The following is a 15,573-nucleotide window of genomic DNA, read 5'->3' as shown; positions in this document are numbered from 1 at the left end:
AGGATACAAAAGAGCTAAAGAGCACAATCAGCCAACTTGATCTCAAAGACATATATATAGAACACTCCACTTAACAGCTGCAAAGTACACATTCTTTTCCAAAGCACATGGAACATTCTCCAGGAAAGACCACATCTTAGGCCACAGAGCAAACATCAGCAAAATCCACAACATTGAAATAATACAAAATATCTTCTTTGACCACAATGCCATCAAAGTAGAAATTAACAACAGGAAGACTAAGTAAAAAAAAAATCAATTACATGGAAATTGAATAACACCTTGCTTAAAAATCACTGGGTAATAGAAGAAATCAGCAATGGAATCAAAAAATTCCTAGAATGAAACAAGCACAAAAACACTTTATACCAAAACCTTTGGGACACAGGAAAGGCAGTCCTCAGAGGTCAATTTATAGCAACAGATCCACACATCAAAAAGGAAAAAGGGGCAAAATCAAAATTAACTACACAACTTGAAAAATAGAAAAAGAACAGCAAAAGAAGCCCACAGCCACCAGAAGAAAGGAAATGATAAGTATCAGAGCAGAAATAAAAGAAATAGAGAATAGAAAAGCAATAGAATCAACAAAATCAAAAGTTTTTTCTTTGAAAGTATCAACAAACTCAACAAGCCACTGGCCAAAGTGACAAAAGAAAAACAGGAGAGAACGCATATAACCCAAATAAGAAATGAAATGCCGGATATTACAACAGACCCAACTGAATTAAAAAGGATCATAACAGAATATTATGAAAAACTGTACTCCAACAAATCTGAAAACCTAGAGGAAATGGACAAATTTCCAGAAACACACTCCCAAACTAACACAAAATGATATTGAAAATCTGAGCAGATCCGTAACAAGAGAGAGATTGAAAAGGTAATTAAAAAAAAAAAATCCAATTAAAAAAAAACCCTGGCCCAGTTGACTGTAGTGGAAAATTCTACAAAACATTCAGAGGAGAGCTACTCAAACTACTTCAGAACATAGAAAAGGAAGCAATACTTCCGAATTCATCCTATGAAGCCAACATAACCATGATACCAAAACCAGGCAAAGACAACACAGGAAAAAAAAAAGTTACAGACCAATATCTCTCATGAATACAGATGCAAAAGTTCTCAACAAACTTCCAGCCAATAGAATCCAGCAGCATATCAAAAAAGTAATACACCACAACCAAGTAGGATTCATACCAGGTATGCAAGAATGGTTCAACATTAGAAAATCAATCAGTGTAATCCACCACATGAATAAAAAGAAAGCAATGAATCACATGATCATCTCAATCGATGCAGAAAAGGCATTCAACAAAGTCCAACACCCATTCCAGATAAAAACTTTCAATAGAATAGGTATAGGAGGAAAATTTCTCAACTTCATAAATGGCTTATATATAAAACCAAGGGCCAACATCATTCTTAATGGAGAGAGGCTGAAAACATTCCCCTTGAGAACAGGAACAAGACAAGGATGCCCTTTATCACCACTCCTATTTAACATTGTGTTGGAAGCCTTAGCTAGAGCAATAAGGCAAGAAACAGAAATAGAGAGCATCCAAGCTGGTAATGAAGAAGTTAAACTCTCCCTATTTGCAGATGATATGATGCTACACAGAGAAAACCCAAAAGACTCCGCAAGAAAACTACTGGAACTGATAGAAAGATTCAGCAGGATAGCAAGATACAAGATAAGCATACAAAAATCAGTTGGATTCCTATACACCAATAAAAAGAATGATGAAAAAGAAATCAGGAAAATAACACCATTTATAACAGCTCCTAAAAAAAAAATAAAATACTTGGGAATAAACCTCAACATGACCTGTACAAAGAAAACTACAAAACACTACTGCAAGGAACCAAAAGAGATCTACATAAATGGAAAAACATACCATGCTCATGGATACGTAGACTCAACATTGTGAAAATGACAGTTCCACCCAAAGCAACCTACAAATGCAATGCAATCCCGATCCAAATGGAAGAAGCCCCGGATAAGTAAAGCACTATTGAAGAAGACTAAAGTAAGGAGGACTCACACTACCTGACCTCAGAATCTACTATACAGCTATGGTTCAAAACAGCCTGGTACTGGTACAACGACAGATACATCGACCAATGCAACAGAATTGAGAACCCAGATATAAATCCATCCACCTGTGGTCACCTGATCTTAGACAAGGGCCCAAAGTCCATCAAATGGGGAAAATACAGTCTTTTTATCACATGGAGTTGGCAAAACTGGATGTCCATCTGCAGAAAAAATGAACCAGGACCCATACCTCACACCATACACAAAAACTAACTCAGAGTGGATCAAAGACCAAAATATAAAGCCAAAAACCATGAAGTTCATAGAAGAAAAAAATAGGATCACTAATATACAGCACTAACAGGATACAAACCACAACCAACAACATGGGAGCTCCAGAGGATAAGCTAGATAACTGGGATCTTCTAAAAATTAAATACTTATGTTCATCAAAAGACCTCACCAAAAGAGAACCTACAAACAGGGGGAAAGAATTTTGGCTATTACAAATCAGACAAAGTCCTAATCTCTAAAACCTACCAGAAAATCCAACACCTCTACAACAAAAAGGCAAATAATCTAATTAAAGAATGGACAGAGGAAATGAACAGTCACTTCACCAAAGAAGACATTCAAGTGGCCAACAGACACATGAGGAAATGCTCACGAGAATTGCAAATTAAAACCATAATGAGATACCATCTCACTCTAGCATTACTGGCACAAATCAATAAAACAGGAAATAAATGGAGAGGCGGCAGGGAGATCAGAACTCCTATGCACTGCTGGTGGGAATACAAAATGATACAACCTTTTTGGAAAATGATATGGTGCTTCCTTAGGAAGCTGGAAATAGAAATACCGTATGATCCAGCAATCCCACTCCTAGGAATATATCCTAGAGAAATAAGAGTCATCGCACGGACAGACATATGTACACCCATATTCATTGCAGCATTGTTCACAATAGCAAAAAGATGTAAACAACCTAGATGCCCATCAACAGATGAATGGAGAAACAAATTGTGGCACGTACACACAATGGAGTATTATGCAATGATAAAGAACAACAATGAATCTGTGAAGCATCTCATAACATGGATGAATCTGGAGGACATTATGCTGAGTAAAATAAGTCAATCACAAAAGCACAAATATTGTATGAGACCATTACTATAAATACTCATGAAAAGGTTTACATAAAAAATAATAAAAAAAAAAAAAACCTTTGATGGTTACGAGGGAGGAGGAGGGTAGAAATGGAAAAACACTTAATAGACAATACACAAGCGGAAACTTTGGTGAAGGGTAAGACAGTACACAACACCGGGGAAGCCAGCACAACCTGTACAAGGCAAGGTCATGGTAGCTCCATTGACACACCTAAACTTCCTGAGGAACCAAATTGTTGGGCTGGGGGCTGTGGGGACCATGATCTCAGGAATACCTAGCTCAATTGGCATAACATAGTTTATTTAAAAAATATTCTACCTTCTACTTTGGTGAGTAGCATCTGGGGTCTTACAAGCCTGTGAGCGGCCATCTAGGATACTTCATTGGTCTCAACCCTTCAGGAGCAAGGAAGAACGAAGAAAACTAAAGATACAAGGGAAAGATTAGTCCAAAGGACTAATGGACCACATCTACCACGGCCCCCATCACACTGAATGAGATGGTGCCTGGTTACCACCACTGACTTCTATAACAGAGATCACTATAGAGGGTCCCAGACAGAGCTGGAGAAAAATGTAGAACAAAATTCTAACTCAGAAAGACCAGACTTGCTGGCCTGACAGAGACTGGAGAAACCCTGAGAGTATGGCCCCGACACCCTTTCAACTCAGTAATGAGGTCAGTCCTGAGGTTCACCCTTTAGCCAAAGATTGAACAAGCCCATGGAAGAAAAGAAGACTAAAGTGGGGCACCAGCTCTGGGGCAGGGACTGGAAGGCAGGAGGGAACAGGGAAGCTGGTAATAGGGGACCCAGGGTTGAGAAGGGAGAATGTTTATATGTCATGGGGTTGTTAACCAGTGTCATGGAGCAAAGTGTGTACTGTTTGATGAGAAACTAGTTTGTTCTGTAAGCCTTCACCTAAGGTACAATTAAAAAAAAAAAAAAAAACTACATAAGCAGCATATAAAACCAAACAAAAATTGGGGGGAGTGTTATAAAGCCATACGATACCATCTAACACAGTCATTCAAAATAACGTTTATAAAGATTTTCCCAATGCACTGGAAAATTCATATGTATTATGTTAAGCAAAAACACAGAATGAAAAGTTTCATTTACATGAAATTTCAACTGTGTAAAAAGACTGCAAAGAAAAATGCTGAAAATTAAATATCCTAAAATGTTAATTGTCATTATCTTTGGTTGATGTTATTTTGATTTACAGTAATTTTTTCTTCATAATTTTTGTTTTCTCTTTTTATTTACCAATTTCATGGGCAGCATGTGCTTATTATAATCAATAAATAGCATAGTCATTCATTCTTCCCAGAGGTGGGGAGGGATGGAGCTTAACGTTATTAAATGAAGCAAAGGCAGAGATCTGGAAAAGAAAATACTGATACCTAGATATTTGACAAAGCAAGGCATTATTCACAGATGTAGGTAACAAATTCTCACACATGCAAGGATTCCCAAGGCATATTGCCCGAGTGCACTTTCTGATACAATTACTTGAAAATATTTGCCAACCATGCAAGTATGAACGAACTCAAGAATGTAAGAGCAAGAAGGACCAAGTGTGAAAGGTTCAAGAGTGAGCCATGAAATTAAGAAAAAATGCCTGTGTACAAAAAATGCCTCCTACATTTCCAACATACGCCATACAAAATCTGGAAGTGGACGGAAGTTTGTTGATAATTTTCTCTCCTTATATTTTTTATTAGTAAAATTGATTATTTGAAAACATAACTTTAAATATGTCTTCAATATTGCTTTCACAATTGAAACAGGAAACAAATAGTATTATCTAAAGGGTATTAGAGACAATATACTGGAAAGAGCACTGAAACTGAACGCAAAAGATTAAAATTTTTGCTGTAGCTTTGTCACTAGTTAGTGATTTCAATATATGACTCTTTTCTAGACAAATCATTCAACCTGTGGTTCCTCATACGTGACTAAGAAGAAACCAAGCCTGTTCCCGCTGAGTTGATTCCAAACCCATGTGTTACAGAACAGAACAGCTCCATAGGGTTTTTCTGGTTGAAATTGTTATGGAAGCAGATCACCAGGCCTTTATTGTGTTGCTCAGTAGGTTCAAATTGCCAACACTTAGGTTAATAGTAGAGTGCAAACCATTTGTACCACCCAGGGACCTTCTTATGTAAATAATAACATTATATAATTAAATGAGATGGTTTTTGTCAGAAACCATTTTCTAATGACAAGGCACTGTTTCAACGAAAAATATGGTTGGGATTCTAATTAGCACTATTTATTCTCTTCTTGTAGATCCCCAAGAATGGAAGCAACACCTCTACCCTCTAGTTTTACCTCTTGAAAAGTCAGGTTCTTCATAATGTACATGTTTCCTGTTTTGTGTCCATGGTCCCCATATACAAAAAATCTACCCTTAAGGAACATAAAGTCAGTAATTCTTCACTTTTATTCTACTAAAAATAGGGCTTTTACCTTAGGATCTCTTTGGGCCTTTCTGTTCTTATCTGAGCTCCTTCTAGGGTTTAAATGGAGTTGAACATGAATTATGATAAAAAGCAGTACAAAATTTGGGCTCAGCTGACCTACCACAATCTTACTCTATTTTCTCCTTAATTCACAGGCAGATAGTATATCGAGACATCTCATGATATGGATACCACCCTGAGTATAACCAATAGCTGAAGGTTTCAAGTGTCTGAGTTCATTCTGTTAGGACTTCCAGGCATTGATGAACGGCAACAGTGGCTCTCCCTGCTCCTGGCTCCTCTCTACCTCTTAGCTCTCGGTGTGCCTCATTTTCATCACCATCCACCATAAGCCTACCCTGGGCCATCCCATGTATCCATTCCTTGGTGTCCTGGCTGTAGTGGATATTGGCCAGGCCACCACTCTCATGTCCAACATGCTGCCATCAACTGGTTAGATGCCAAGTCCATCAGCCTCCCAAGTCCATCAGCCTCTCTGAATGCTTCACTCAGACTTACACCATCCACATTTTACGAGCATGAAGTCAGGCATCTTCCTCTGCATGACTGTGAATAGATACATAGCTATTTGCTATCCTCTTCAATACCCCTCCATAGTTACTGAAACTTTTGTAGTCAAATGTACAGCATTCATGGTGCTCAGGAATGGTCTATTGACAATCCCAGTGCCTGTACTGGCTTCTCAGCGACTCTACTGCTCCAGGAATGAGATTGAACACTGCCTCTGCTCTAACTTGGGAGTCACCAGTCTGGCCTGTGATGACATCACCATTAATAGATTCCACCAGTTGGTCTTGGTCTGGGTCATAGGTGGGAGTGACATGGGTCTGGTCTTTGCTTCCTATGCTTTTATCCTTCGCTCAGTGCTGAGGATGAACTCTGCTGAAGCAACACCAAAAACCCTGAGTACCTGCAGCTCCCAACTCATCCTCATTCTCTTTTCTATATAGCCATCATATCTGTCATCCACCTGGCAGGGAGAGAAGGGTTCCCCTCATCCCTGTTCTCCTCAATTCGCTGCACAGTGTCATCCTCCCAGCCCTTAACCCTTATGGCATATGCCCTTAGGAGCCAGAGGTCAGAGTGGGTTTCCAGAGGGTGCTTGATTTGGATGATGATGTGTCCACAAAGTGACCCAATTTAAATGACAGAATATTAAATATAATACTGCATAAAGAGCACAGAATTTGGAGCCAATTGTCCTGGGTCAGAATCCTACCTCTCAATTGCTAGGAACATTGATTCAAATGAATTCACTTATTTTACATAGCATATACTACATGCAAGGCACTGTTCTAAGCATTTCACAAGTACTAACTCATTTAATCCCCACAGCAACCCTATGAAGCAAGTACAATTATTATTTTACACTTTGCATTTTACAGATGAGGCCATTGATTTAAAATACTTACAAAAGGTCAAATAGGAAGGAAGTCAAGACGTCAGGACCGAGGATGATGATGATCAATAGTCCATTCCTGAGCAAAATGAATGCTGTATATTTGACTACCAAAGCTTCAGTAACTATGAAGGAGTATTGAAGAGGATAGTAAATGGCTACAATCTATCCAAAGCCTTGCAGAGGAATGTGCCTCACTCCATGCCCATAAAAGAATGAATGGCATAGATCTGAGGAAAGCACTGAGGGAGGCTAATAGTATTGTCATCAAAAGAGATGATGGCCAGGATCGTGGGCATGATGGTGGTAGGCAGGCCAGTGTTGACTACAGTAAGGATACTAAGGATACATGAGCTGGTGCAGGGTAGACTCACGCTGGATAGTGATCACGATGAGGAGACTGGCACCTAGAAAGCCAGCACTGCCATTCATCAATGCCTAGAAATCCCAACAAAATGAACTCAGATATTTGAAACCTTGAGCTATTGGTTATATTCAGGGTGATAGCTTTATCATGAGATGTTTTGCTCTCAGTATATGCCTATCAATTAAGAAAAGAGAATAAGGTTGTGGTTAGCTCAGCTGAGGCCAAAATTTGTATAATGCAGACCTTTTTATCACAATCTGGGTTCAACTCCATTTATATCCCTGAAAGAGCTCAGATAAGAACAGAAAGGCCAAAACTGGTCCCAAGATGAAGATTTTAGTAGTATAAAAGTGAAGAATACTGACTTTATGTTCTATGACCAAGTTCTCAGTAAAACAGACAATATATATTCTTTTTGTTTAGCCATACGACATTTTCAAACATTCATAAAACACTGTGCCATGAAGAAAATCTCAATAAGTTCCAAAGGGTAAATAAACTCCAAAGGCCTCTGAAGCAACATGATAGACTCAGCACCCATCACAGCCTCCAGCTTCCAACCCTAATCCAAGCAACAATTCAATGTGAGAATGAATCAGTGTGCGATAGCACAGTTATTTGTGTTTTTCTTAACCATTTAGCATGTGTAAAACTTTGCTGCTGTCGTTTCTGTTTTTTGGGTTTTTTTTGTTTTTTGGGGTTTTTTTTGTCTCTTTTTTTAGCTTTCTATCTTTTTTTGTGTGTTGCTGATGAAGTTTCTGAGTGTTATGCTCCTGTGATGGTTAAGATTATGTGTCAACTTGGCTGGGCCATGATTCTCAGTGTTTTGGCAGTTGTATAATGTTATGATCAATTCCCTGTGGAAATTTGATGTGTGATCACCCCCATGGTGGAAACTGCTGAGTGACACTCATGTGGAGAGGGCCTGTGGCAGCCCACCACCCCTCCGCCTTCATCTCTCCACCCTCCACTGCCTCCTTTCTTCCTGCTCACCTTGCCGAGGTTTTTGACTTGTTCTGGATTCAGCAGCTGCCTCTTGTCTGACCTCTTGGGACATGAGCTAGCTGCTCATCTGTTGATCTTGGGGTCCGTCGATCTTCACAGCCTGCAAGCAAGAGTCTTGCTCCCCAACCTGCTGATCTTGAGTTCCCCAGCCCCTGTGGCTACCTGAATCAGGAGAAACCTTGCGGTCTTGCCTGCCAATCTTGGAATTGGTCGACCTTCACAGCCTGTGAACAGGAGCCCTGCTCTCCGACCTGCCAATCTTGGGTTCACCAGCTTCTGTGGCTGCGTGAATTCAGAGAGGGCCCTATCTTGATCCATGGACTTGGGCTATTCCAGCTTCTACAATCTCATGAGCTGTTTCATTGATTAAATCTCTATCTGTCTATATATTTACACACTTTACTGGTTTTGCTTCTCCAGAGAACCCAGCCTAAGACAGCTCCTAATCCCATTCTCCCATAAATTCTGTGGCTTTTCTTGTGTGATTTTGCACAGCATGATGACTTTTATACACATGTATTCCCTGTTACAACAGAATAACTCTACTTGCTAGAACGAGGAGGAAACCAAGCCTAGACAAAAGGGAGAACACAACTTCTTCTAATGATTCAAGCAGATAGAGCTGTCCATCTGGTAAACCTGCCCCTGGGATTAGGTCTGAGTATGACTGTTCCCAGGAGTGATGAAAATGAGCCTCCAAAGTCACTGGGGAGACATTCCAGCTGAAGTGAGACAACAACCTGTCCTGGGGTTGTTGAATGAAACTGCAGGGTGCCATGGGATAGGTCTAGAGAGCATCAGACTGGGACCAGATTATTTCAAGGTTCTGATTTATAATCAAAACATTAGGAGTGGTAAGAAAAAGGAGAGATCCAGTCTGAAAACAAAATGCCAAACATAGGCAACAACAGCCAGAAGAAGGGAAGCAGCTCAAAAGGAACCGTCAGCCTGAGAGCATTCTCATGGCCTCTCCTGCAGTAGTAAATAAGCCAGCAGGTGACATGGACACTGGGAGTGGAGATGATGGAGGTTGTCCATGTCCCTGGGATTTTGTCCTGCTTTATGATTCTGCCTCACTCTATCCTTGGCTAGCTCAATTTGCCTTTTTTTTTAATCTTCCTTCATATTCTCCATCTGTGCAGTGGGTAAGCACCATGTCTAGAGAAGAGGTCAAATAAATGAAGCTGAACTTTGATATAGTCCTGTTGGGGAAGGAGGGACTCTGCAGACAGGAAAACAAGCAAAGGCAACCCTGTGACTACCACATTGTCAGGCACACAAGAGGCTCTCAGTAAAAATTTGGTGAGTAAATGACCAAGTTAAATAGTGCCACGATAAGAATTTATACATCAAAAGGTCCCAAAACAAAAGAAGATACTGCCAGTCATGACGCTTGATCCTTTCATGATTTGATGCTCTTAAACAATCTAAGATCGAATACTTTATTAATCTGATTTATTTGTATAACACAAAGTCAACATCATTCTCAATGTAAAATTTTAACATATTTTTATTAAATCAACCAAAGGGAAAAAATGAGATTGGCTGCTATTGCTATTGTTTCACTTTGTTCTGATCAAAATAAAACATAGATAACAAGTATAATATTTGGAAAGGAGAATCAATAATTATCATTTTTTTTACAATAATTATAAGATCTTCCTAGAAAATCAAAGACAAGCAACAAAGTTTTTATATCTGACAATATTTAGTAAAGTGGTGAATACAGGGCAAAATAACAAAAATCAGCAGTTTTCCTACATATTAACAATTAATTAGAAAATACACTCCAGAAAAAATTTCACTTAAAAAATTTCAAATATAGTAAAGTCTCAATGTGAAATGTTGACATGTATAAAGATTGCCTTTTGTGACATCTAAAAGTTAAATAAAAGAAGAGATAGTTCAAATTGCTGATTAAGAAGGAAAATTTAATGTTCTTAAGATGTTAATTTTTTATAAACTAATTTTTGTATTTAAGATGATTATAATCAAACTGGGATGTTTTGGAAATCAACAAAAGAATTTTGAGATGAATCTGGCAATGCAAATATTGAGGACAGCTTTAAAATTAAAAAATATTAAGTGGAAAACAGGCTTATTGTATGTTAAATCCATTATAAATCTAGAAATGTTTACTTACTATGGAACTTTAATCATATTGCACAGATTAAAAAAATAGAACAAGTTAATTGGACTCAGTCAGTAAAAGAACATACTGTATACAAAGGCAGGGATCAATAATCAAGGGGGAAAGATACTGAAACTATTGTTTAACTCTTTGGAAAACAATAACTTAATATAAATAAATGCTTCCACCTATAACCAAAATCTACTCAAGATAAATGGACTACATTTTTTGTCATTAACCATTAAAAACAGTAAAAAACAAATAAATAAAAAGTAAAGAGAAATGAATAGTAATCAAAATTCTGAATTGAAGATGGTTTTCTAAATCACTCATTTTTCTTTTGAATAATGTCACTATTTGAGAATTTGATGAAAATGTAATAGATCTTCTACTCAGAAAAACATACTTACAATCTAATATTCCAAGTAATTTCAGAGAGTTCATAGAACCCTTCCTCCATGAATACCATGATTAACTTTTTGATTAAGGACCCCTATTGTGCACCAAAAACCATAGAACGAACTATTTTTTTTAAATACAACCACATAATATATTTATATATTTGCATGTCCAAAACTTATAAAATTTAAATTGCCAGCAAAACTTGTAAAAGGTTATACTGTAAAACCTTTGAAACCCAGAACATGTGTAAGGCAGAAACTTGTTAGAGGAGGAAAACTCAAGTATTTTCCACTAAAAGAGCAATAGAAAAATGATAAGATGCACCCTGTCAAAGGGGGAAAACTTGAAAGACCCAGAAAAACAAGTTCTGGTTCTCACAGGTTTCACTGTAATAACATACTATGCAACCATTTAAAAATGTCAGTAGGTGATCTGGAGCCCTGGTGGTTAAGAGCTCAGCAATGGTTAAGAGCTCAGCTGCTAACCAAATGGTCACCAGTTGGAGTCCACCAGCTGCTCCTTGGAAACCCTATGGGACAGTTCTACTCTGTCCTACAAGGTCACTATGAGTTGGAATCAACTCAACGGCAATGAGTTTGGTTTTGGTTTTATAGGTGCTCCTATGAAATAGCACAGGACAAAAAATTCTACACATGAAATATCAATTATGTAAAAAGAAGGCATGGAAAACTACTCAAAGTAAATACTCCAAAATACTGTGATTATCTCTAAATGATAGAATGAATTTTAATGGGCTTTTTAATCATATATTTTTGCTTTTAAATTGTTTCTAAGAATATATTGTAATTATTTTTTATTATGTTTTAATTGCAAGAAGGGGATGCATGCTTCTTTTAATCAATAAATGACCCCATATTCCTTCTCTCAGAGTTGTGTGCAAAAGATCTTAGATACCAATAAATAGAGCAAAGGAGAGGGTTTTGACAATGGAAGTTTTGTGACCTAGAAACTCTAAGAAGAGTCATATTATATCCAAACATAAAAGCAATAAAATAATTCACAGGTATGTGAAGGTTGTCTAAAGCATATGGCCCACTTTTTCTTTTTGACAAAATAATTTGAAAATGTTTTACAGCCATGGAAGATTTGAATCACAATTAAAAAAAAAAAAACACAAAATGGGAAGTACTGTTATGAAAAGACGTATAGTGAACATGTATTTTACTTAAACCTAAAATTGTCTAAATATCTGTGGTAATTAAACATAGTACATGTTAAAATTCCTTTAAGGAATAAATACAGTAATACATTTAAAAAAATAATAGTGTCCTTGAGAGGGTCCAACTAACACCTAGAAATGGCGGAAGTGTTATTGCTAATTGAGCCAACTTATATATTTCAGAGTTAAAAAATAATTTGAAAAATAAGCTTTCAACTGTACATTTTTAATCAGAAGTGAAAAAAAAAGTTATACCTTAAGAGACCCTTTGTGTTAAGCCATAATCAACAGTTTAATGGAAAGTGCATAACAATTGAATACAGCATACTAAGATTTTAGCCCCAGATGTTTTGCAATTTAAACTCTCACTTCAGTTAAATCATTTAACTTCTGTGCCTCACAATTTTCTAAAATTTAAAAAATCTTCCTTTCACAGTGTTTGTGAGAACCCCTAAACCCTACTCAAAACAAATCCATTATTATGATTCTTATTCTGACTTCTTATCCTTTCCTGGAAGTCCTCTAGGAAGGGGCATATCAGTTCTCTTCTCAGTATTCACCTCCTGAGAAGACAGGTTGTGCATAATGATTGTGTGTCCTGCTCTGTGTTCATGTCCTCTTGTGCCATGTAGAAAAGCACCACTGAGTGACTTTAAGTCAGTGACTGATTCCCCACTGGCTCTTTTTTTACTGTAATCTCCCTTTTAGGCCGTAATTTTACAATCTCAGTTATTCTTCTCTCAACATTTCCCAGAGAACAAAAATACACGGGGGAATATCATGATCAAAGGGACTAAGTCATTGTGGGTGAATCTTATACTTTTAAATTAAACCTGAATCTCAGCTTAACACTTAACTAAACTTCCTTCTTGTTCCCCTTTTTCTGCAGACAGATGCTAATAATTAAGTTACCCCAAGATATGAACATCTCCCAGAGTGTAACTAATAGCTCAAGGTTTCAAGTATCTGAGTTCATCCTGATGGGATTCCCAGGCATTCACGAGTGGCAGCACTGGCTCTCCCTGCCCCTGGCTCTGCTTTACCTCTTAGCTCTAAGTGCCAACCTCCTCATCGTGATCACCATCCAGCATGAGTCTACACTGCACCAGCCCATGTATCAATTCCTTAGTATCCTTGCTATAGTCGACATTGGCCTGGCTACCACTATCGTGCCCAAGATCCTGGCCATATTCTGGTTTGACACCAAAGCTATCAGCCTCCCTCAGTGCTTTGCTCAGGTCTATGCCATTCATTCTGTTATGGGCATGGAGTCAGGCATATTCCTCTGCATGGCTATGGATAGATATGTAGCCATTTGCTATCCTCTTCAATACCCCTCCATAGTTACTGAAACTTTCGTAGTCAAATGTACAGCATTCATGGTGCTCAGGAACGGCCTATTGACAATCCCAGTGCCTGTACTGGCTTCTCAGCGACTCTACTGCTCCAGGAATGAGATTGAACACTGCCTCTGCTCTAACTTGGGAGTCACCAGTCTGGCCTGTGACGACATCACCATGAACAGATTCTACCAGTTGGTCTTGGTCTGGGTCATAGGTGGGAGTGACATGGGCCTGGTCTTTGCTTCCTATGCTTTGATTCTTCGTTCAGTGCTGAGGATGAACTCTGCTGAAGCAACATCGAAGGCCCTGGGTACCTGCAGCTCCCACCTCATCCTCATTTTCTTTTTCTATACAGCCATTGTTGTAGTATCTGTCACCCACCTGGCAGGGAAAAGTGTTCCCCTCATCCCTGTTCTCCTCAATGTGCTGCACAGTGTCATCCCCCCAGCCCTTAACCCCATGGTGTATGCCCTTAGGACCCAGGAGCTCAGAGTGGGTTTCCAGAGGGTGCTTGGTCTGGGTGATGATGTGTCCAGGAAGTGACCCAGACTTAAAGAATGGAATATGTGGTACTGCAAAAAGCACATAGGTCTTGGAAGCCCACACATGCAAGTCGGGATCCCATTTTCCTCTTTCATTAGGAAATACAATGTGTTAGCTAATACATGAACAAAAATTCACACTCTTGGCTAAAAAAACATTTGGTAATTTGAACCCAACAGTGGCTCCAAGGAAGAAAGGATCTGGTGATCTGCTTCAGTAAAGACCACAGCCTAAGAAACCCTATGGGACAGTTCTATGCTGTCAGAATCAAATCCATAGCAAACAGCAGAAATAGAAATATTATAGATTAAAACAAATTTGAGGAGTGGTTCCTGACTGAGTGGAAATATATACATTGTTTTAAATGAGAGCAGCTTATATTTCAAGACCGAACCTTGTTAACATTATGTGAAGTGAAAACCCAGACAGAAAATGTCACATGTTGTATGATTCCATTTATACAAAATGTTAAGAATAGGCAAATCCATAAAGACAGAATGTAAATGAGTGATTATCAAGGGTGAGGGGATGAGGAGAATGGGGAATTACTGTTAATGGGTATGGGCTTCTTTTTGAGGCGATGAAATGTTCCGGAAATAGATAATTAGATAATGGAGATGTTTGCACAACTCTGCAAATATTCTAAAAATCATTTGATTGTACACATAAAAGCATAAATTTAATTGTATGTCAATTCTACTGTTATAAAATAAATGTTGGCAGTAGCTTTCTAACCACAAAGGCAGAGACCTTTCTACTAGAAGAATCAATTTTGTAATTATTAATTCTGTAAGGCAAGAATGTAACAGAGACTATTTTGAGGCTTGACAAAGGCTGACCTCTTGTACTATATTTGGAGCTAATTTGTATTTGAGCCAAGAAGTTTTCTGAAAGAAAGATAATGAACCAAAAATCTCTCCATGTTAGCATTTAATATAATACGAATTTCCCTGATGGGTTAATAAAGATAATCTCAACTGAAATCATTGGTTTACCTGCATCAAAGGACATAAAAGTTTTCTTGAGGGGAAATTTCACCATAAGTGAAGTGTGTGTGTGTGTGTGTGTGTGTGTGTGTGTGTGTTGGGGGCAAGCGGATCTGATATTTTCAGCCAAATGGCAAAATCCAGACAGACGAGGGCGCAGTGTTGCCAGATTTAGCAAATAAAAATACTGGATATACAATTAAAACTGAATTTCAGACAAACAGCAAGTAAGTTTTTAGTAAAGTATGTTCCGTGAAATATTTGGGGCATATTTATACTAAAAAATTATTTGTTCTTTATCTGGAATTCAAACTTAACTGAGTGTCCTGTATTTTGTCTGGAAATCGTACAAGGGAGTAGATAGCTTTCAGGTAACATGTGGCTGAGGGTGGAGTCCTTCCTCTATGGCACCATGGGAATACTTTGGGAAGGGTGGCTGATGTTTAAACACAAACTAAAGGGCTATAAACTTCAGAGCCCAAGTGTGGAGAACATTTGGCCTAACATAATACTGGGGAA

At 38.2% G+C, this 15,573-nt stretch overlaps 1 protein-coding gene and 1 pseudogene across 1 annotated transcript; both read left to right on the top strand.

The window, feature by feature from the left end:
* The first annotated feature begins 5,861 nt into the window (after positions 1-5,861).
* On the top strand, positions 5,862-6,842 carry LOC135232157 (olfactory receptor 56B34-like; annotated as a pseudogene).
* A 6,082-nt stretch (positions 6,843-12,924) lies between these two features.
* On the top strand, positions 12,925-14,068 carry LOC135231964 (olfactory receptor 56B34-like). Its single transcript, XM_064289210.1, has one exon. It carries the CDS (start codon positions 13,076-13,078, stop codon positions 14,066-14,068), a length of 993 nt encoding a protein of 330 aa, XP_064145280.1. The 5' UTR covers positions 12,925-13,075.
* Positions 14,069-15,573: the final 1,505 nt, after the last annotated feature.

The sequence above is a fragment of the Loxodonta africana genome, chromosome 7 (assembly GCF_030014295.1).
Source record: "Loxodonta africana isolate mLoxAfr1 chromosome 7, mLoxAfr1.hap2, whole genome shotgun sequence".
NCBI classification, from domain to species: domain Eukaryota; kingdom Metazoa; phylum Chordata; class Mammalia; order Proboscidea; family Elephantidae; genus Loxodonta; species Loxodonta africana.
The sequence above is the reverse complement of the archived record's forward strand: the minus strand, read 5'-3'. Positions and strand labels throughout refer to the sequence as shown.